General features: G+C 47.9%; 1 protein-coding gene across 1 annotated transcript in view; it reads left to right on the top strand.

The window, feature by feature from the left end:
• The window catches only part of LOC8029327, a 307144-nt gene that overhangs the window by 276391 nt on the left and 7677 nt on the right, over window positions 1-23076 (top strand). Inside the window, exons 13-14 of the mRNA XM_042291907.1 lie at window positions 4894-5065; window positions 13419-13528. Of these exons, the coding sequence (XP_042147841.1) occupies window positions 4894-5065; window positions 13419-13528 (282 nt within the window). The remainder of the gene's footprint in view (window positions 1-4893; window positions 5066-13418; window positions 13529-23076) is intronic.

A 23076-nucleotide genomic window follows, 5' to 3' on the forward strand; every position in this document is an offset into this window, starting at 1 on the left:
TTGCTTCGTTTGATGTACGGGTTATCCAGCACAATACTTAACATACGTAAATATTACGTAACGACACGTTCCGTTCTGAGAGAATAAACGGGAACGCGTTTCCTTCTAACCACTAGAACTTGTAACGGGAACTCGTTCTAAGATTGAGAAGGAAAGAGAAACGAATTTTCTTTCCTGTTTTGGAGGAACGTGTACAACACTAACTCACATGCACCTATAGTCGGTCTTACCGTACCTTGGAAAATGGCGAGGGCTAGGGTTCCAGTCATTCAAACAGCGCTTCGAATTGAGACACGTGACTACACCTAATATCACGAGTAGTGAGCAGTGATGTCGAAGTTGCGGGCGGGAGGGAGGGGAAAGCCGCTATTGTACGAATTTCGAGTGACAAGCTGATTTCTGAGGGGAACATAAGTGACGTCTGGGACACACACGGGGGTAAGAGGGGAGTTCCTCCTTCCCTTTTCTCCAACTGCTTAGGTTAAGCTCTCGCCCTGTGCTTTTGGTAAGGGCCTTAAGGTGTTTCATCTCCGTCGCTCTAATTAGATCGAGGGATGCCGTGGCGTTCGCCCTTTGCCAAGTTACGATGACCCGAAGTATAGATCGAGTGCCTCGATGATGCTTGCCCGCTGAGCCCGAGTGCCTCAGTGTTGAAATGCCGTCCGCCCAACAACATTCATGCACTTTATTGACACCAGAGACAACACCTCACCCATGTGTACAAAAAAAGAAAGAGGTAAAAGAGAAGCACATTTTTTACCCTTCCGCCCTCCCAGGAACAGGATAAGAAAAGTACGACGAAAATACGTGCAAAACAGACATGAAATATTGGCGTCGCGCGGAGTCTTTTTTAGCAGAATAAAGATGGCCGAGAGCTTCAGTGGTGTGCTTTGGAACAGGCCTGTGCCGAGAAAGAGATATTCAATAACATATCGGTAAACGTTTTTCCGTTTTACGTCTTTTTCGAAGTGCCATTGGAAAGTTGCCCCTATCTGCAAAAGATGACACTTCGTTTCAACCTATGATCAGACGCAGCCGAAGCTACGAGATAATGGAACCAATCAATCAGTGTCAAATGCGCAAGTCACTAGGCCTTTCTGTTTATGATTGGGCCAGCGATAAAAAACACGTACAGAAACATAAAGAACACCATGATGGTGCGCTTTTGACGCTGTCTGATTGGTACCATTAGCTCGTAGTGTCGGCTGCACTCTAAAAAAATGTCTGTGCGTCTACTTTCCCGCACAATACTTGGAGAGCCAATCAGCGCAACTTACGGAGGCAACTCAGCGTATGACGATGCCGAAACATATGTTTAGACCAAAAAACTCAGTCTGAGTTGTGACATTAAGCAATGCAAAACGTCATGCTTGTGAACAGGGATATCACGTCAAAAGATATCAGAATCTCCTCGGCGCTTATTTTAAATGCGAAATCTGCTCCACGAAGTCGCTGGCATTGCGCACATATGTCGGGGTTTTCCCAACGAGAGGAGAGATAGTGTGATGAAGGTAGTTTGACAATGCTTTGAGCGAAGTCAACGATGGTCAACGACCCATCGTTGACTTCACCACCTCTCCGCTCAAAGCATTGTCAAACTACCTTCATCACACTATCTCTCCTCTCGTTGGGAAAACCCCGACATATGTGCGCAATGCCAGCGACTTCGCGGAGCAGATTTCGCATTTAAAGATAAGCGCCGAGGAGATTTTGGTATCTTTTGACGTGATATCCCTGTTCACAAGCGTTCCGGTCTCCTTAGCAGTCGTGACTGCCAGAAACACCCTGGAGAAAGACAGCGATTTGAGCAACAGGACCAAGCTCAGCGTGGACGAACTTTGCCGCCTCCTTGAATTCTGCCTGAGTAACACTTATTTCAGCTTCAAAGGAGAGTACTTTAAGCAGACCAGTGGAACCGCAATGGGGGTCCCATCTCTGTCGCCACGGCAAACTTGTGCATGGAAGCCATAGAACAAAAGGCTCCTTAGTCCTTTGCTGAAAGCCCCAAGGTGTTTCTAAGGTATGTGGACGACTGCTTCTGCGTCATGAAGAAGTCTCAAGTAGACAACTTTTTGACACACCTCAATTCGATCGAGCCTAAGATTCAATTCACCGTGGAACGGGAAAAAAACAACACCTTACCGTTTCTCGATGTGCTTGTACAAAGGCAGAAAGACCATCTCCAGTTCTCAGTTTACCGCAAACCAACGCACACCGGAAGGTACTTACAATTTGGCTCCAACCACCCAACGAGCCATAAAGTATCGGTGGTAAACACACTCCTATCAAGGGCAAAGAACCTTTGCTCAACTGATTCTGACCGACGAAAAGAAGAAGAAACCATCATTTGCGACCTCAAGAAGAACGGATATACGGGCAGCTTCATACACCGCATTGCCCGTCGTCAAAACCGAAGCCGACAACACCGCCAGTCGCAGGTTGATACGAAACGCCGGCCAACCACGCGCATCAGCGTCCCATACATCAAGGGAACAAGCGAAGCGCTGGCACGGGTGCTAGCAAAGGAGGGCATTCAGATGGCCCACAAGCCAATTTCAACCCTTGGACGCTTTATGCCACGACCAAAAGATCGGCCCCTTAAAGAGAAAGCACAGGGTGTGGTGTACGAGATTCCCTGCGCTGAGTGCCCGGCCTCGTACATCGGGGAAACAAAGAACTATCATGAACGGATTCGTCAACACAAGGCTGATGTGCGCAACTTCGATCAAGAGCGCAGCGCGGTTGCTGAACACTCTGAAAAAAATGACCATCGGATTGACCTTCTAAACATACGTATCCTGGACATTGAAACTAATCCTCGCCGGAGGCTCTTCCTTGAATCTTGGCACATTCAGACCACGCCAACAAACATTAATAGGTCTCTTGGCGCACTACCATCTGTGTATGTGAACGGACTCCACCAGTTGTCTTCAAAAAACGATCAAAGAGGAAGAAGATGGGATGATGCACATTCACCTCCGTCATAGAGGAAAAAGAAGATTGCGGCTCCTTTCCTCCATAGACGCCCCTGAAGAAGAAGCCGAACAGGCTTCGAAACGTTGGGCCCCTGATTTAGGGATTGGTTGGTCGTCGTATTTTAATAATCATTCCCCAACCAGACAGACTTCTGTCTAATGTTTACTTTTAAATCTCCCTAGGTTCACGTTCCGTAAAAACGCAAACAGTGTAGAATATACGACGCAAGCGCTATTGGCGCGACCCTAATTACTACATTCATACGGATGATAGTTCGCTTTGGCTAAATTTTGATTCGACAAAACCAGATGCAATGAAGAGGAAACTCGTATTGGTGAGCGCAAATAAATCGACATGAAAAGCATACGCTATTACTCTACTGGGCCTTTTGAAAGACAGACTTGTTGTTCTCATTAGCACGTCCAGCATAACAATACCTGTAATACAGGTCGCTTTGCAATCGGCGAATCAGCCTGCGCCCTTCGCTCGCGAGCACATACCACGCGTGGAGGGTCGCAAACTGATTCGCCGCTAGCCATGAAGGTCCCTTAGCCGAAGGTACCTTTATGATCGTGTGAATGGCCTATGAGGCTGTTATCGGGCAATCTAATACTCCATTTACACGATCATAAATGTTTCTTTAGCTCAAGCACCTTTATGGCCAGCGGTGAATCAGTTCGTGATCCTCCGCGCGTGGCATGTGCTAACGACCCAAAAGCGCGAGCTGATTCGCCGATTGAAAGGTGACCTATGTTAAAGGTAACTTTACTAGCCGTGTGAATGGGGTATTTATTAGAAACTTTGGCAGGCTTTATGACTGAGCTAGAAGACTGGACGCGGTTTTAGGATATTCCGGGTCACACACCATAACACACCGCCACTAGACACATGTCATCACAGCTATAAACATTAGCGTTCTAAGACACGGGAAATGCCGAATTACTCACAAAAACTGTCACAGAACGGCGAACCGTGCACTCCAAAGCACGTAACTGCAGTGAACAAACCCTTAGCTCCCGAATTTAAAAAAAAAAGCCAGTGTTGAGTATTTTACGCCACTTACCGGAAGCACAGATTTTACATGAGCGCTGCGTCTGGCTGAGACTCGTATCCTCCTGTACAATCCGTGCCTCGCACTGGCCTTCGCTAGATGACGTAAAATATTCAGCACTGCGGCCTTGTCATTTAGGACCTGTTTTCCTAAAATCCTGCATGAACTAACGGGATTAACGGTTCAAAATGTTCCTACTCGCCGGCGCCTTCGCTCAAAAATGGCGTCATGTAGCCAGGGGCAGAGAGGCCGGGAGAAGGACAGGAAAGCGCCGGCCAATCACTGCGTCACGTGAGCGCGCGTCATATCGTCATTGACAGGCGCTTTCGCTCAAACATGGCGTCGCTCAGCCAAGAGGAGAGAAGCTGGGAAAGGGAATAACGTAATCTTTTTTTTTCAGGGCCCTATAGTTTCCCCAAATACATTACCAGGAGAATACATTCTACTCTGCCCATTTGGTTTAGACAAGGTGCGCGTACAGCGCCAAATCCTCCCCAAGCGGTTTGGAGACCCCGCGTCGAAGAGAGCGCTTGCGCGTCGTGCTATCCATGATGTCGCGCTTTCGCGCTGCTCTGAGAGAGAGGACTGCCGCCGACGCACCGAGATACCGGGTTCGCCAAGACCACAGAGACGGCTGTCTCCGGTATCCCAACGGATTTCCTCAACCATAAATGGCGGCAGCCACCCCTCGCGATTAAAAGGGAAAAAAAACCCGAGACTGCTCACGTCCAGCCATTCCAACTACGTAAAAGTTTTCGTCGCCGAGGCCATTGGATTTTCGCGGAGCAAGATATCGTCTGTAGTAAACTATTGAAGTTGCCCCAAGCTAGGTCGTTGTGACGAATCTTCTTTCCACTCCGGCGCAGGTGCCCGACATTCACGACGCTCCGCGCAACAAGAGCGCTCCGTCCAGCCCCATGGTGATCCGGGCCTTCTCCCGCCTGGGCAACTGGACGGGCTGGAGCTCTCGCACCAGCAGTAAGGACCCTTTAATACCTGATATCGGGGGCCTCAAGCGCTGGCAGAGTGAGTGCAATTGTAAGTGGAATTCGGCTGGCCGCCCTTCTTGACTAAGTCTCCCCGGACCACACTTTCTTCCGAGATTCCTCCTCCTTTTGAGTTTGGTATTTTATTTTGTCCCCTTCAAGCCCCTTGTTTCACCAAATTATCTGCACAGTCACGTTTACCGGCACTTTTTTTCTCCCCTCAGAAGCGAGCTAGCAAAATCAGCAACGTAGTATAGCTGGGTTGCTCACATCTTCGCATCTTTACACCGGAATTATCTGCTCCTGTTATGATTTTGCGTGTGTTTGTTTGCTCTTTTCTCACTTATGCCCTGGTTACACTAATGTCTCTGAATCCTGGGATCCAGCAACTTTAGGTCCCAGTAAAGCGACTAACAAAAACAATGTAGACCGACGAGCCTCAATCACATGCAGCATGTATACACGAAGGTAATATCTTTGGCAGTCTTGAAATCATGCGTGTTTACTGCACCAGCACCGAAAGGTTAAAACTCCGGTTTGAGCGAATTGGTTCATACTGATTTAAAATGTTCAAACGCTCAAACAAAACAAGGGCAATAAAGCGTACTGCATACGGTAGTCTGAATGTGTCACCAATGTCGTATACAAGATACCGTTAAGCTCTGGAAAGGTTTGCGTCGGGCAGACCGGCCGCTGTTTTAACGATAGGGCACGGGAACGTAATCTTTCTGTGCGCAAGGACGCAAGGGGACACCTTGCTGACCACTGCAGGCGATGCTCTGGCCGGAAGACTCTTTTGGATGCAACAAAGTTTTTTTTTTTTTTTTTTTTAAGCAAAAGATAAAACAGATAGAGAGAGAGGGAGAGATTATAGAAGGGTTTTACATCAAAAGGAAAGATGACAATTGCGTTACCATGCCTTCTCTTTTCTGCTCTAAAAAAAAATTAACTTTTCCAGATAGCTGCCGGTAAGAGTGGTGATTGGTTATATTGCAGGTGTGAAAAAAGATTTTGTGTATATAAGTGACGATGTTTTTCGAATAAAATCAGTTGCGAGTTAGCGCCCGTCCCGTCGTCTTTGTATTTTACTGTCTTTGTGCTGTTTACGCTTTTTAACCTTTTAAACCGAAAGTTTGCTAACCTGCCAAAGTCACGTTCGCGTGCATGTTGCACGTGGTTGAGGCTTGTCGGTCTCAGTTTTTTCTCTTTTTCACTCTAGTGCGACTCAAGGATTATAAATGCCCCGCGTCTCTTCATCCACATGCAGCACGCGCAGACTCGATCCCTGCGATCTGTGAATTAGGCGCATCCGAACAAGGAAACACAAAAACGCGTTGACCGAAACATGTGGTTCGTACGGGCACTCCGAATGGATGTATGGATAGATGGACGTAACGGGCGGTATAGCCTGCGCCACCTAGCCGAAGTCTTGACTCCATTCCACGATTTCTTATTTCGTTTCTATTTGTATGTTTAGTGCAGAGCAAGCGCCACTGGCGATCGTTACAAGTCGAAAATGTGACTTTCTAGGTTTTAGATACGGTGTCAGGAAGATACGTCGGTTTACTAGGTGCTGATTTTTTAAACAATTCTGGAGAAAGAAAGACTGTTTCCCGCGATTTCAGATTAGACGACGGAAAAACGTAGGCGAGTTGGCGAGGGCAGGCAAGCAATCGCGCTGTTTTGCTCCTCCCTCTAATGCTTTGTTTGTCGTCACGTGTAAGATGGAACGTCTTACACGTGGCGTCTTACACAGCAAGGAAGTTCCCACAATTCGTAGCGCACTTTGCGCGCGACCTTTCGGGATTTTTGTTAACGGTCCGTTTACGGTAAATACAGACCGCTGTAAATGACGCTGCGCGTGCTTCGCAGGGAAGCGGTCGCGAGGCAATAGTTTGAAGTGTTTTTATTCACATTTCACGCTCCCTACACGCTTCACGAGAATTCGCCTGTTTGCATCGTGTAGCAACACAATGACACCTCGCAAAGCACTTTAACGTGTGCTGTGCGCGCTTGGCAGGTAACGGGTGCTCCGTTCCAATAACGGTATGGAAGCGTGAATTTTTCTGAAGAATCCGCTAGATTTGACGTGTTAGAAGTGTTCAAAATAGGTTTCTAACTACGTCTTTTTATGACGGTAATGTGATTGAAATAATTTGTGGATTCTAAGAATCCGCAAGTTTTCCGCGTGCGTATCTTGCTTTCAGTCAAACTTACTAGAGGGGGTCGGTTTGGGAACTCGAGCGGCCTCCACTGGAAAACCGCGGGCTACTGCAATAGCGGGCGAAATAATGGCGCTGTCGACACCGTTTGATCCGTTCCCCTAGCGTCGTCTACTGCACTCGCATCGCGTGCATGGCCTGCTGCGGGCTCCGCCAGATCCGCTGGGAATCTTCCACTAGCATGCATCTGTTTTGGAATCATGAACTGATCTTGAGTTGTAAATCCACCTTTTTTTAGAAATCGCCAAATCGAGGCACCTATTGTTGGGTTTGTGACGGTTGGAAAGAGTTCACACGGTCGTCCAGCACACACTTTGAGGGCGTCAAAATTGCCCCAAACACTCTTAACCTTTCTTCTTTATAAGTTAGTAGAAAATAATTTGATCCTCACGTGACCTTTGACACCATCATTTCTTGACTTGCGACTAGGTTCCTAAACTTTTGTAACAAATTCCGTAAACGTCGGTGCGCGTGTCTGTCCGGTTTCTGTCATCTTTCGTCTGCTTTGCGTTCGTATGTAATTGTCACATGAGGGGTAACAAAACCGGCTGCAGCCTGAGGAAGGCTTTTTTATATGGGAGTCCGTGTGTGTGGTGTGTGTGTGTGTGGGGGGGGGGTGCTTTCGTTTGCTGTTCTTCGTCGTTCAGTCTGAGAAATATGTGGGGACATTCGGAAACAGACGTTGCACAACATCATTTTTATCACAAGCGTCTGCCCATCGATGACGTGCACACGAATTTTTTTTTCTTATGTTAGCGTGAACTTTTTTTAAGGTTCGCTTTCTGTCATACTTTCAGGCGTACAACATACTCGTTGATTGGCGAACGACTCAAAGCTCGAGGCGCCAGAAAATAACACTTTTGACCCCTACGCACAGTCACGTTTGAGTGCGTTTGACTGCGTTGCGTCGAGAAACGAAAGCGAGTCACCGGCACATCTGGGCTTCGTATGAAGCATGGAATCCAGTTCAAGGAATAATCTTGGCACGCGACATAAGAAGCAGGGATGTGCCGGTTTCTCGCAGCCGCAACGCAGTCAAACGCACTCAAACGCAGCTGTGCGTAGGGGCCTTCACGAGCCTACGACAAGCCACCGATGACACGAGCGAAAACACGAGGAACAGCAACGAGCACGAGGCACCGCCGAGAACCGATCTTAGGCAATAAATGGCTCTGATCTTAGGGCGACTACAGCACCACCTCTCGCGCGCCCTACGAAGTGGTGTCCCCCCAAAAAGCGAGTTCCTAAACTGACCCCCTCTAGTAACGTTGCCTTTGATATAAAAGAAATTCACGTGAAATTTCCGTGGCCAGTAAAAGAAAATAAGTGTGAAAGGGTGGAAATGAAAGAATTGAAGCTGGAGTTGACATAAATCATTTCGTTTTCGCGTGGTTGCAACATGTTGCCTAAACATTAGCCGAACAGTGAAGAGTCCGGCCAGAAAATTATCGGTCAGGGTTGACGCGAGCGTGCTAAGAGCCGTCCTAATAAGCTTATGATTTGTCGGCAAAAACTAGTGTGACAAGTACAGGGTGAAACAAGGAGACGGCAGGCTCTTTAAATCGACCGGAAAATTCGGTTTCTTAACCTATCGCGCTACGACTTTGTGCAGCGTTGCCCACAGATGTTGCATTTTTTTTTTTTTGTAAAATTTGCAAAGAGGGAACTTACCTGAGGAAAAAGTAAAGAAAAAAAAAAGGCTTAGCTCCTATGGAAACGCAGCGACGCCACAGGTCTGCAAACAACACGGCGCCGTTTCGCACGGGAGACAAGAGATGGCGCAAGCGGTCGCGACGCCAACTGCCGCCAACGTACGAGCAGACGACGCCGAGAGCCGGCGTATTTAGCAGAAAAGCAACTGCAGTTCCTTGTTGTTACCGCGCCTGTTTTAGAGCGCAGCTCTTACGGGCCCGTTTCCGGCTTGAGCGGCGTCGCCGTCGCCGTCGCCGTCGGCGTAACCGCGCGGTGCATCATGGGAAATGTCCCATAATGCACCGCGCGAGCCCCCCACCGGGGTCACGTGACCTCGTGGGGGGTCACGTGACCCCCCGAAGTCACGTGACTCCCCTGAGGTCACGTGACCCCCTCCTCGAGGTCACGTGACCCCCCGAGGTCACGTGACCCCCGCCGATGTCGCGTGACCCCCCGATGACGTCATCGTCACTGATGACGTCACCGGCATCCACATCGTCATCGTCATCATGACTGATGACGTCATCGGCATCCACATCGTCATCGTCATCATCACTGATGTCGTCATCGGCATCCACATCGTCATCGTCATCATCACTGATGACGTCACCGGTATCCACATCGTCATCGTCATCATCACTGATGACGTCACCGGCATCCACATCGTCATCGTCATCATCACTGATGACGTCACCGGCATCCACATCGTCATCGTCATCATCACTGATGACGTCACCGGCATCCACATCGTCATCGTCATCATCACTGATGACGTCATCGGCATCCACATCGTCATCGTCATCATCACTGATGACGTCACCGGCATCCACATCGTCATCGTCATCATCACTGATGACGTCACCAGCATCCACATCGTCATCGTCATCATCACTGATGACGTCACCGGCATCCACATCGTCATCGTCATCATCACTGATGACGTCACCGGCATCCGCATCGTCATCGTCATCATCACTGATGACGTTACCGACATCCGCATCGTCATCGTCATCGTCATCATCACTGATGACGTCATCAGTGACGTCACTGATGTCGTCACCGGCATCGTCATCGTCATCATCACTGATGACGTCATCAGCGACGTCACTGATGACGTCACCGACAATCGCATCGTCATCGTCATCATCACTGGTGAAGTCATCAGTGACGTCACTAATGACGTCATCGGTACCCGCATCGTCATCGTCACTGATGACGTCATCAGTGACGTCAGTGATGACATCATCGGCATTGGGGGTCACGTGACCCCCCCCCCCTGGTTAGTTTAACCCCCCCCCCCCCCCAGTGCCCTTCCCTCCTCCTCCTCAAGAGCTGCGCTCCAATTCGGTGTTACAGGGAGTTGTAAGCGGCTTTCATTTTTATTTGTTTCTGCGACTGTCGCCGCCGGCGGAATGCGAGCCGCTTATGAGTTGAAAGGATCGTCTGCTAAAGTGCCGGCTCTCGGCGCTGTATGTTCGTTCGTTGGCGGCGTTCGTTGCGCCATCTCTTGTCTCCTGTGCGAAACGGCGCCGTGTTGTTTGAAGACCGGTGGCGTCGCTGCGTTTCCATAGGAACTAAGCCTTTTTCTGTCTTTACTTTTTCCACAGGTAAGTTCGTTCTTTGCAAATTTTACAAAAAAAGAAAAATGCACCATCTGTGGGCAACGCTGCACAAAGTCGTAGCGCGATAGGTTAAGAAACCAAATTTTCCGGTCGACTTAAAGAGCCTGCCGTCTCCTTGTTTCACCCTGTATTATCACTTGGCAGCAAATAAGATTGCAGCGTTGGCCGCTAAGAACGACATACAACAAACCAAATCCTTGTATTTCTTAACCTGACTATAATAATTGTTTTTCTTTTGGCTCCTTTATAAAACAAAACACGCCATTAGTCCGATAAGGATAGGAGCAGTAAAAAAATTCTCTTATCGTTTTTTTTAATAAAAAAAATATCTAGGTGACTAATACAAAAAAGACTTTAAGTAAACTTTCTCTTCAACAACATATTTTACTTTTTTTGCGTGCCTGGAAATAATTTTGGCAGTTGTACAACCTCATGTTAAGGCTGTAAGCACATGTGCCAGAAAGGAATCGAAAATTGCACGGAATTCAATTGCTTTGTGTTGTCTTCGAGAAACCAAGGTATTCAGTGGACACAAATCAAAGCTAGATTGGTTCTGCTAAAGACATTATTCAAGGCTTTTGGGTAATAAACACCTGCCCGCTACGATCCAATGGGAGTCAGTCAAGCAGCACCGATACAGCCAATCACTCAATGTAAATGTGCCGCAAACACGCGTTCTTTTTCTTTTTTTCTTTTTTGTACGTGATTGGTTTTACCGGTGACAGCGAATCCTGGCGTTGACTGTAGTCGAACAGAAAATGAAACGGAATACCGTATTTACTCGAGTGATAGCCGCACTGCTTATGAAGAAAACCTGAGGGTTCGCTCTTCCGAAAAGCATGCGGCTTGCCAATCACCGCGATCGGCAGCATGATTCCGGCGGTTTACAGGACAGAGATAACGTCTTCGCGCGAAGATACCATCTGTGAAGATTGCATTTGTATGGAGAATCGTGTTCTCAATCTAGTTATTCGCTATGTTATTTATGCGGAACGCGATGATTGGCTGTATATGTCTTCTGCGGGAAAGCAGACGCAAGGGCCTCGTTCATAAATAGTGCGGCTATTACTCGAGTAAATACAGTATATTGGATTTGAAGAGTTGGCTATTCGTACAAACTATTTACAGCTGACGAGAACTACTCACAGTGAAACCCGTCTTTCGGCGTGAATTGTTCTTGCGCGCCGTAAATAATAACCCTTTTTTCATTTTTTTCACGTTCCAAAGTTTCTGCGATTTCCGCATGGTTTCTCAGACATAGATTTCTGCGTTCACTGATAATCCCTGTAGCTAAAAACCGCAAACCACAACCTTCGTAACATTTCCACGGCGGAACCCCGTCACTCGAACAGAATAAAACCGCCAAGATCAATCCTAAAAAATAAAAAAAAAAAAAGCTTTAACGCCAATCACGACAGTCGTACTTTGTCCGATGCTCCGGTGTCGTTCAGCTGACCGAGCTGCATCTCCTATATGCAGGAAAACAGACGGTATAGCTCCAATAGCAGACTACCGTAATAAAACGTCCCACGGCCCACGCCCTTGTTTCTCCGAATTCACCGAGGATTATTACGGTCGTTAAAAGGGCTAGCAGTACTTTCGTATAAAGGCAGATAGCGCTAATGCACGGCCTCTGCATTTTCCATTCATCGCGACGCAAGGTATATGCGTCGCACCCCCCAGAACGCAGAAGCCACAAAATTGCAGGGTGTGGCAAGACTCGAATTTCCATTTGGGATATAGCTTACCAGGAAAGCATTATTTTTTTGTTGAAAAGTACAAGAAAAGCATACCTATACGCCGGCCTGCGCAACCCCCACGCCGTCCATGTTTTGAACGAACGGGGGACGCTCACGAACGGATGCGGAAAAAATGTTCCGATTGTTGAAACGGGAAGCCTTTCTTTTGAAACCTCTCTTAGGGAGATACATTTTTGGGGATTCTTCGAAATTTTCAAAGCCATCAAAATTTTGATGGTTTCAGTTACATGTATACTGTATATTTGATTTCTTCGTTCTAGCACGCCCTGAAATAGCACAGCAAAACAAAGATATGAAACCACTGCTTTTAATATAACGTACATACCGGGAAGTATATGATTTTGTAAAGTGCTAAGAACCACAATACGCGCGAGCGGTACGCCGATTGAAAATCCGTTGGTAGGGAGATGTTCTTTGCAGAGTGTTCAACGTTTGAAGCTACCACTACGTATAACATATACATAGAAACGATCTGGCTTCTGGCTCCTGTCGTCAGCACTCCATTATTGACTACGAGTATTTTTTTTATTTTTTGCGTGTGTGTTGTTTTTTTACTATCTCATACATGGTGACATAGGGCTTTGACAACTCATTCATTTGCAATTCCAAATCGTCTTGTCTTCCTCAAGGTTACCACGAGAGAACGCCTTTTGGATTGGGACACTAACTGTTACTTGCGAAAATACAGTTGATGGTGCTTTACCTTACGCTAGAGCTTTTAACTTTGAGGTTTTTTGAACAGAGTCGGTAAGGGTCACATACATAAGGACACTACGTGAACCCTAGTCCTCAAGCAACCAATCAGAAAACACCATTGCTGTACATAATACGTTGTGAAATTAGGTACTTTGAGAGCATCCTGTTATTGCAGGGTAGACAACAAGTAAACGACGTCTCATATTTTTTTCATAAGCTGTGCTTTTTACGTTGTGGCTAACCCTTCATTACTTCCAGCTATTTGTGCACTGCCTGGCCACTGCAACCTAGTTGCCTGCGTAGGGAGTAGTACCGACACTACCGCACCCTGTCGCTGCTTGCGACAAGTACGATTCGTCGTGGAGCATAGGCTCCGATAAGCTGCTTCTTTGAAAGTGAGCGTCTCGTTCCAGGCAAAGAGAAGGAGAAAGAAAGAAACACTGTAATGGCCGGGACCACTGTCACACTGAGCGTCTGTGCGGACGCTCACAAGGTCGACAGGGCAAAGCTGTGTCAGCACGAGGTAAGAACTCCCAGCAGTTCCAACTTGTCCGATTCTGTCTTCCGATTTTCTCGCGTTCTAAGCAGACTTTAAACAGGCTCTAAACAAGCTCTAAACAAATTCCAAACAGGCCTTAAACAGGCTTTAAACAGGCTCCAAACAGTCTCTAAATAGGCTCTAAGCAGGCTCTAAACAGGCTCTAAACAGGGGTAGACTCGTGCCAGAAGTTTTAGCAGCTTTGTACACAAAGTATGCAACGAGTTATTGTCGACAGGTCGGTAGCGTAAAGTTGCGTCGACCAAGTTCAAAATTAGAGAAGATGATGGACGCCTGTTTCTTCCACCTGTATTAGGTACGCTCAGCTATTCCTTGCATTGTTGTGCATGGAGTGAATGAACCCCGATTGCCTCCGTGCCTCGTGGTCGCTGTTGCAGCTGGAACCAATATGTCAATCAGATTTTAACATGCACGAAATTTTCCGCGTCCTCCAAAGTTTCTAACTTCACTGCAAAGAAGGCCCCTGTGCGGTACCATTTAGAGTGTTTGCGTGTCTGACACACGCTTAACTTGCTTTCCGAAGTGATACACTTATCAACGTAAGTGCTTGCCGCATGATTCAAGGCATTCTTCGTGGGAATTATTGTGGTTTGCCATATTTTGTATCGAGAAACCAAAATCTAATTTGACCGCTAGATGGCAGTTCAGTTGCGCTTATATCACAGTCGTTTATTGGGAGAGTTAGGCCATTGATTCGATTGAATAGGTGAGCATCTTGCGGTCAACCACAGGCCGCGAAACAGCCCCTAACGGTGGTCGTGAACTCTAGAAATGCGACACGACTAATTCAAGCCGTTTTAGCGTCGCTAGGGTGAAAAGGTATAACTCTTGGTGACTGAAAACTTGGCGCATGTGAGGTTGTCGTCACGTCCATATTCAACGGTAGAATAAACGGACCTGCGTTCCAAATCAGAGCAAACTGCGTGGTTGCGGTGCGGAGCCCGACTAGAGCCCGACTCTTTGTGTGGCTCCTTTTCTGGTACCACTCATCAGTGCGTCAACAAGTTCCATGGTAGACTCTACTCGTGCGAAACACACAAAAGCCAAACAGTTCGCATGGTTACTAACTTGCTATTTCTTCGCTTGCCTCTTCGGCAAGCAAGAGAATCACGCAACACGTAGAGGTGGTATTTATACTTCGATCAAACATGGGCTAACCGCAGAGGCTACAAGCGCGAGCTGGTCGCTTCGAAAGATTCTTCCCCAGTTTCGAACACTCAAGCGGCGGAGCAGAGAACAAAAGCGGGGTGCTCGCGCTCGCAGGAAAGCATGGCACCTATGACTTGTAGATTCTGAAGGTTGCATGTTTCGTTTCACTGCGCTTTGCGAAACCGGATGTCAGCGCAGAGCCGTTCTGAGTCAGCCGCGATCCCCACGTCTTCTCTCTTCGATCAGGTTGGCGTTCACTCACCAGCAGGGTGTCGAACCGGAACCGAACCGAACCGAAAACCGAACAAAACCGTTATTTTTAGCCGAACCGGAACTGAACCGAACCGAAATCTTCGCCGCCATCTTGGAACTGAACCGGAACTGAACCGAAGAAAAATATAACGGTAACCGGTTCAAAATGATCATGTGGCAATAAACAATTGTCTGCGGTATTTATACCTATTAATCAAATCGTCATCTAGAGAATTGGAATGTATGGCAAATTCCGGGTTTTCGTGCCGCTTTTGTATTGGCACTATGATTAACCACGTGTCACGTTGCCACATGACGTCACGGTTTCAATACACGTCAAATGATGTCACGTGACCCCTGGCGTCACGTGACTCACTGCGTCAACTAGATTTAATTTGAGGAAGTCACTAGATGTATTAGCCTTGTTGACAGCGTGACGTAACATGACATCACGATTGGTGGGAATGAATGTGGGACAGCTACCGCCACTCATAGATGGCAGTAACTGTCCAGAGTTAAGTGTCATCATTTGTTTGCTCACGGAGGCGATACTGGGGAAACTAGCCCTTAACAGCTCAGCTGTAAAAAAGAAGTGTGTGTGTGTGTGTGTGTGCGAGTGTGTGTTTGTGTGTGGGGGGGAGGGGGTTAGTTTTAAAAACACACTGTGTTGTAAAGGTTCCTCTTCCCGCATCTTTGGCGCAGACCAAAAAGCGTGACCCCGGAAACTACTTTGTTTGCAAAAATGCTCTTCCCAAAAAGCACGTTTTTCTCGCACCAGACGCTAGCGTCGTTCCTCACGACGATGTACTAGGAATAATAATACGTGCCTTTCAAATACTTTGCTTTCACTGAGCTCGGACCTCCTGCAGCGTGCATTTTGCCCCATCGAATTCGATTTTCTCAGCAAGAAAAAATCACAATGACCACCAGCCTATAGTGTGATGACGTCACGTGCATATCATGTTAAAGAGTTCAGCTTTCTGGTGAAATGTGGTGTTCGCAACACTGGCAATAAATCTCATAATTGTAAAGTTGTGCAGTATTTATAGCAGTCTCGCGATGATATATGGCAGCCTAGAGAAATGTTAGAGCGCATGACTATTCAAGCATGGTGTTGTAAAGTGAGGGCCCAGAACAAGTGCAGGTAAAACCGAATATAACATTAGCCTCCCGAGGAAGTATTTTGCGAAGTTTCGAGCTCATGCGAACTAATGAAATGTGATTTATACTAAGATTTTAAAAATCTTTGTCTGTCCTTCGCGCTATTTATGTAAAATTATGAATTTCATTGCGTGCATCGTTACGCATCTCTTATTGCAGTAAGGCGTTCTGTAAGGGATTATTTAGAAAAATAGCATTAATTATCTCTCTCTTTTTGAATATTTCTTGTATTTGACTTCCAATCTATCATGTGAGCACACAGTCCTTTTTGGCGTACCCTGCAACCCGATGTTTCACTCTGCCAATCAGCTAACAAAAAAAAAAAAAAAACTTTTATGCAGATTTTACAGCTCGCATAGTTTCGAGTATCGTCCTCCCGCTTCGGTCTCAAGCGGTTATGTGAACATTATAAAATAAAATGTATTGATTATTATAAGAATTAATTTAATTACTAACTGAATACTTGACAACATAAATAAAGGGCTGACCACCCTAAAGGAATGCCCCCAAATCATCTGAAAGGTGTTCTGCCAATCTTTTCCGGCGTTTTTATCCTCGACAGACATGTTTTAAGTGATATGAAACAGCCTTAATCGCATTTCTGATTTTGAAGCTAATTTAAATAACTATGTGTTCCTCACACATAATAATTCTGAAACATATAGAAGTCTGCTGTTGCCTCTTTTATATTTAAATATTACTTTTATGTACGTGTGGGCTGGACAAAACAGGGGCGCGCGGCGGAACTATGACGATGGCGCACGCAAACCGTCAATTAAGTAGCTGCCATGTAAAGTAGAGCGGGAAATACCGATTCGTTTTACTTAACGAAAAAGAATCTTGGAGGACGTTTAAGTTTTATACTTAAAAGTGGAACGCGACAGTGTTACCGGGCCTCGTTTGCATCGCATTCTCATTTGCCGCGCAAGCGTGCCTCTCGTGGCCTAGTCAAAAGCGTCTGACTCACAACCGAAGGGTCAGGGGTTCGAATCCCCCATAAGATTCTTATTTTTGTTTTCTTTAAGGCAAAGAAATTACTTTATTAGGTGAAATCATCTGAGACATACGGCGACCTTTAATTCGCATTACATTTCATGCTTTAATCACTCTCATTCCACGCGTGATGTCGCGTTTCACGTGGGCATTGTCGGTTGTTTGAAATAATTGCGCGAGGGCATGTAGCTCTGACGTCATGACCCTATCGACCAATCAGGATTTTACAGTCACGCCACCGACATCGGCTCTTCTGTGACGTGAGCTCCTTAAGGGTGACGTGTTAAAATCACCAATTAGCAAGGGTAATGCTCATTTGCAAATAAATTTACCGCCATTTTGTAAAGAACAAACCTCAACAGCCAGGTTATAGGCAACCCGCAATGCTGTTTGGTTCGGCGCCATCTAGCGACTGAAGCAAGAAATATTGGGTACCCCTGGGAGTGGCGGCTGCATTGTTCAAACGTGACCTATTACTCTGGTGGCGCCGCTGAGCCTAGTGTCCGAAGCAAGAAATACTGGGTATCCCAGGAAGCCGTGATCGCGTAACGTGCCAGTAGAGCGAAAGCTACGGCCCTGGCGGGCCAATCGGAACGTGACTGCGTATCACCGGAGCGCGCAGCATCAGTATCAGGCTTTTCGTATCAGGCTTTTCGCTGCGTCATGCTCCAATATTTGTGAGTTGCGCTCGTATACGTCGCGCATTTCAATGTGGGGCTTATCGTTCGCCGTTTGCCAAGTTACAACGAGCTAAGGTATAACCGTGCGCTCTCACCCTGCTGGCGCCGCCTGGCCGTTGCCGGCTGCCTATGCCAGCTTATCCTGTACAAATGTTCACTTGGGCAAGCGGTAATTTTGGGCCAGATTCGATCTGAGTGCGAAGGTGCGTATAGATTTGAGCAAACAATTGTGATTACTCCTTGCTGCATGATTAGTTGCATGCATGCGGTGCTGAGTGTAAACAATGTTTGGTTAGAACAATAAGAATTCTGATTGCCGCCCGGTATTTCTATAAAAAATAGACTGAAAAAAGTACCCTAAAACTTTTGTGACATTTTGAAATTTCCATTGCTTTTAGCTGAGTTGCGTCATTTCATGATAGATATGGCCACGAGGTGCTTATTTCATAATTTTATGTGATGTAATTATTTCCTTAGTTCATGGACACAATCACGATTTCACTTTTAACACTGCGACACAAAGTTGTACCAATCACCGGTATTTTAGGTAACCTCACACACTTCACGACATTTTATACGTTGTGTAAATAGATCAGCTTGAACTTTAGAATTTTGCTTAAACACTAAGAAAGGACAAAAAAATACAGTATAGTTCTACATTTCAAACTGCTCTATTTACAGGTACGTACCAACAAGCTCAACTGTTTACTGTTGTACTTAAACATTTTAATTCAGGTAAAATATATGTGACTGGTAAACAACGGAATATTGAGTCGTACGAGCACGACGTTATGTGCGTTAATGTAGATTTTCTTCTACTCTTGCGTCGAAATTAAATAACTGAATTTTATATTTTGGTACCTAAAAACAAAAGTAAATTACACGGTCGATAAAAAAAAAACTATATAGTTGATCGTTTCACGGCGTAAATAGTATATATTGCCAGAACAACGCGGAAAATCTATTCTCAGATTAACGGTTCAAACCGGTTCGAACCGGTTTGAACCGTTATTTTTTGCTCCCCGGAACTGAACCGGAACCGAACCGAAAACCGTGAACCCGAACCGAACCGATAACAATTTCGGTTCGACACTCTGCTCACCAGTGATATTGTTTCTCCAGAATGAAGCGCGGAAGCGAGGCAATACTGTCTCGATTAGTAGCTCGATTTGAATAGTTTTTTTTTTTTTATTCGTGCAACAAGCAAAGCTTGAGAGTTTAGATTAGGTGCGCTATGTGTGCATCCCGTATAAAGCCCAAAAGGGCTCCGGCATGCGCGTTCACTCTGGTCCATTTGTAGTAGTCCTCAGGGGATGCTAGGTTGAGGTCTCGTGCCTGAGTCAGGGGAAGGAGGCGGTGCTGAAGATTTGGGCAGTTCCAGAGAAGGTGTCGGAGTCCAACTGCGGACGCCCTGGCAGAGCAGTAGGGGTACGCCGGGCTGGCATCATCGGGGCCTCGGCCCCAGGAGGCCAAGACTGCTGGGGTGACTGCGGAGTCCGTCCGGATCCTTGCGAGGAGGACCTCCTCCCGCCGGGGCAGGCCCGCCGGGAGAAGATGTGGGCACGCGGGAATGAGTGCACGCGTAGCGACCCTTATGCGGGCCTTGCCCACGACGAGTGAGGCCTCCGGCTCATCCGGAAGGGGGGTGGGATCAGGGGGGGGATGTTCAATCAGGGCTCGAGCGATTTGGTGGGCTTTGTCCTGGTGAGTACCGTGCTGGTGCCCAGGGGTCCAGAGAATCCGGACTTCTTTAGCAGATGTACGATTTAGGGCATGAATCTCATGGCAAATATGTAGTAAAGATCGCGTTGACTTGAGATGTCGGATGGCAGAGGCACAATCCGTGTGAACGCGTACTCGAGTGACATCGGGCATCCGCGTTAGTGCTTGTATGGCGTCTCGAATCGCGTATAACTCGGCGATAAGCGGATCGTCCAACTGTGTGGCGTAGAACGCCGATGTGTCAATGGAAGGATGAGATGGACAATGCACTGCGGTAGCGATGCCATGTCGGCACGTTGCTCCATCGGTGTAGACATCTATCGCGAACTCATCCGAGCTCGGGGCCGCGACCTGCTCTACTCGTGGTGGCGCGGAGCCGGACGGATGCGTGCGGACGGTAGCAGGCTTGTTGGTAGTAATTGTAGTGTAGTACCATGGTGGCGGTGGAGCCCCAACGTACGGAGAGCAGCGGGGAGGTTCCTCGTGCAAAGGAGTGATGGTATGTTTCAGATTGCGAGCTTCTCTTCGTTGATTGACAAGTTGTTCAATAGTGTTCAGTTGCGCATACTCGTACAGGTGCCAGGTAGGGGTATGCCGAGGGAGACCAGTCATGCCGCGAATTGCGTCCCTATTGATGATTTCAATACTCTTCCACTGAGATGCAGTGAGACGCTGGAACTGAGCTTGGTAGATCAATCGAGGTTGAAGGACGCATTTAACCAGACGTTGGGCTACCTCAGTCCCCGCTCCGCCACATCGTTTCGAGATGCGTCGGATGAGGTGTGTTGTAGACGCCGCCGTCTTGCGTGCCGCTTGAAGCCACTGCTTGGCTGAGCCGGACTGGTGAATGAGGAGTCCCAAGATCTTGGCTTGTGTAACCATCGGAAGCTGTGTCGACCCTATTCTGAGGGGCATGGGAGTCAATGGCAGTTTCTTCCGGGCAGCGTTGTTGCACACATGAAGGAATTGCGATTTCTCGGGAGACACCGTCAGGCCAAAAGTCTTTGTATGGCAGTCTAGTTTATTCAGCCCGGCCTGCAAGGCATTTTGTTGCACCTCTAGGGATGGGTGAACTGACCACATTGTGACATCATCAGCGTAAATTAAAAAACGAAGGTGTTGTATATCAGCGAGAGCCCAGGCCAGGGGAAGGAATGCAATGTTAAATAGGAGTGGTGCAAGTACTGAGCCTTGGGGCACGCCACAGTTTGATAGGAAATTGGACGACTCGCCATATGATAGGCGGACGGCGAAAGTTCTGTCGGTAATGAAGGCGTGGACAGCATTTATGACACGAGGTGGGAGGCCGAGGACCACCATTGCCTCCAACAGGGGGGCGTGAGCGATATTGTCATAGGCCTTTGATATGTCAGTAGCTACAAGTGTGCGAACCAAGTGGCTATAGGGTGACAGATGTAGGACTTCCTTTGCAAGGCGGTCGAGGCCATCTTCCGTTCTGAGATGTTGCCGGAATCCAATTTGGTTGGGGTGATAGAGACAGTGGGCCTCCAGCCACCAAGAGATACGTTTAGCCATCATACGCTCATAGATTTTGCAGATGGTGGGAGTCAGTGATATAGGCCGCAGAGCTGTGAGGCCGGTCGGTGCCTTGCCCGGTTTGGGAATCGGCACTACAATCGAATGTTTCCATGATGTGGGGAGCTCGCCGGCTTCCCAGATCTTATTGATGATAGCTAGCAAATCTGTGACTGCCTCTCCCTCGAGGTTCTTGTACACTTCGTACGGGAGACCGTCATGTCCTGGAGCAGAGCGGCGACTAGCACTCTCGATGGCGTCTTGGAGCTCAGCCAGAGTGAAGGGCGTAGTGATGCCAGTAGTGTCAGGCATAGCCGTGACAGGGCGCGGGACCGACGGGCTGGCATGTCGAGGGAAAAAGGTATCCGCCGCGCGCGCCGCAAACTCATCGTCGGTGAGCCCCAGACGCAACTGAATGTTGCCAGTCCGGCCTTCAGCTTGGCGAGGTCGTTCCATGGCGTGAAAAGTCCGCCAAAGAGCCTCAGGGTGCTTCGGGTTACTCAACGAGGCACACCAGTCAAGCCAGCGTTGGCGTGTAAGTCGTTTCTCGTGGCGGCGTGCCTTAGCTGCTACGTGGGAAGCCTCATCCTGAAGTTGGTGGTCGTCGGAGTGTAAGGCTGCCAATGTGACCGCTTCAAGTCGCTGTTGCCACAGGCGGAGGAGGTGGGGATCAGGTGTTGGTTGATCACAGTGCACCGTGGTAGTCGTGGTGCAGTCTATCATGGCTTCTTTGATGTCTCTCTGAACTGTTTCTGGGTTCTGCGCCATGATGTTAAGAGATGATCGAAGTTTATCCCAATCGGTTACCTGAACTTGCTTCCGGAGGCGGTTATATGCCGTTGGGAACCATTTGATAATGATCGGAAAATGGTCACTTCCCCAAGTGTCGTCTTCAGTCCTCCATGCCGGATTGCCAGTCCCACGCCACCAGGTGAGGTCCGGAGCGTTGGACGGGTTCCCTAGGCGAGTGGGACCCGGCAAGTTGAGAAGATGGAATCCTCGATCGGTGAAGCGATCGTATACTTGACGGCCTCGGGGGGAATCGTGCTTGTACCCCCACTTCGTGTTGGGGGCATTGAAGTCGCCACCCACGATAATAGGTATGTTGGGATGGAGCGAGAGAATGTGTTCAAGCCACCCGAGATTATGACGGACGTTTCCAGGTTTTCCGTAAAAAGAGACTGTCACAACACAATTGTTGCGTGTCCGGACGAGGACAGCCACTACCTCCTGGCGGGAGGTGCACCATTTTGATAGGTCTATTGGGGCGTGCTGAAGATGATCTTTGACATAGATAGCCGCTTTGCCGGGCCTAGAGGGCTCGGAGTCTGAGGTCGTTAAATGCCGGGCATCAGTAATGGACGGTGAATGGTAGCCGCAGTACGTGGGGATACGAATGAGTTCCAAATGTTCTTGTACAAGGATGAGCCATGGATTGAGCAGATGATACAATATTCTAGTGCGTAGTTCCCCAAACGTTTGACGGCTACTACGACAATTCCACTGTAATATGTGGAGCGGAGGGGCTGGACGACACTCTACTGTCGACTCATCCATCGCTGCAGGATCATAAGAACGGCATCTAGGGAGGATTGCATTGCAGCGATTTGACTTGTCAGTGTGTCCAGTGCTTTGGCCACGGACAGCAAGTGACCGGTTACATCATCAATGTTGACATTTTCTGCCGCTGAGGGTGACCGGGCCTCCTGACCATGCCGTGGGGTACGAGACGGCATGTTCTTGGCACCCCTGGGTTGATGACAGCTGCTGGATTCTTGCGAAGCTCCATGTAGATCTTGAGACGAATGTTGAGATGTGGCTGTCTTTCGTGGCGGTCGCTGAAGTTTCCTAGTGGCCTTGACAATCGCTGCGTACGAGGGTTGTAGTGCCTCAAGGCCGTCGTTTGATGATACCGTGTGATCACTTTCCTCCTCTTCCCCTTCTTCGGCTAGGGCTTGGAATCGATTTTTCGTCAAAATCGATGCTTTGCCGGTATGAGGAGCGGGCTTGTCAGTCTTA

This window comes from Ixodes scapularis, unplaced genomic scaffold, assembly GCF_016920785.2.
Source record: "Ixodes scapularis isolate PalLabHiFi unplaced genomic scaffold, ASM1692078v2 PGA_scaffold0__279_contigs__length_252992795, whole genome shotgun sequence".
Classification (NCBI taxonomy): domain Eukaryota; kingdom Metazoa; phylum Arthropoda; class Arachnida; order Ixodida; family Ixodidae; genus Ixodes; species Ixodes scapularis.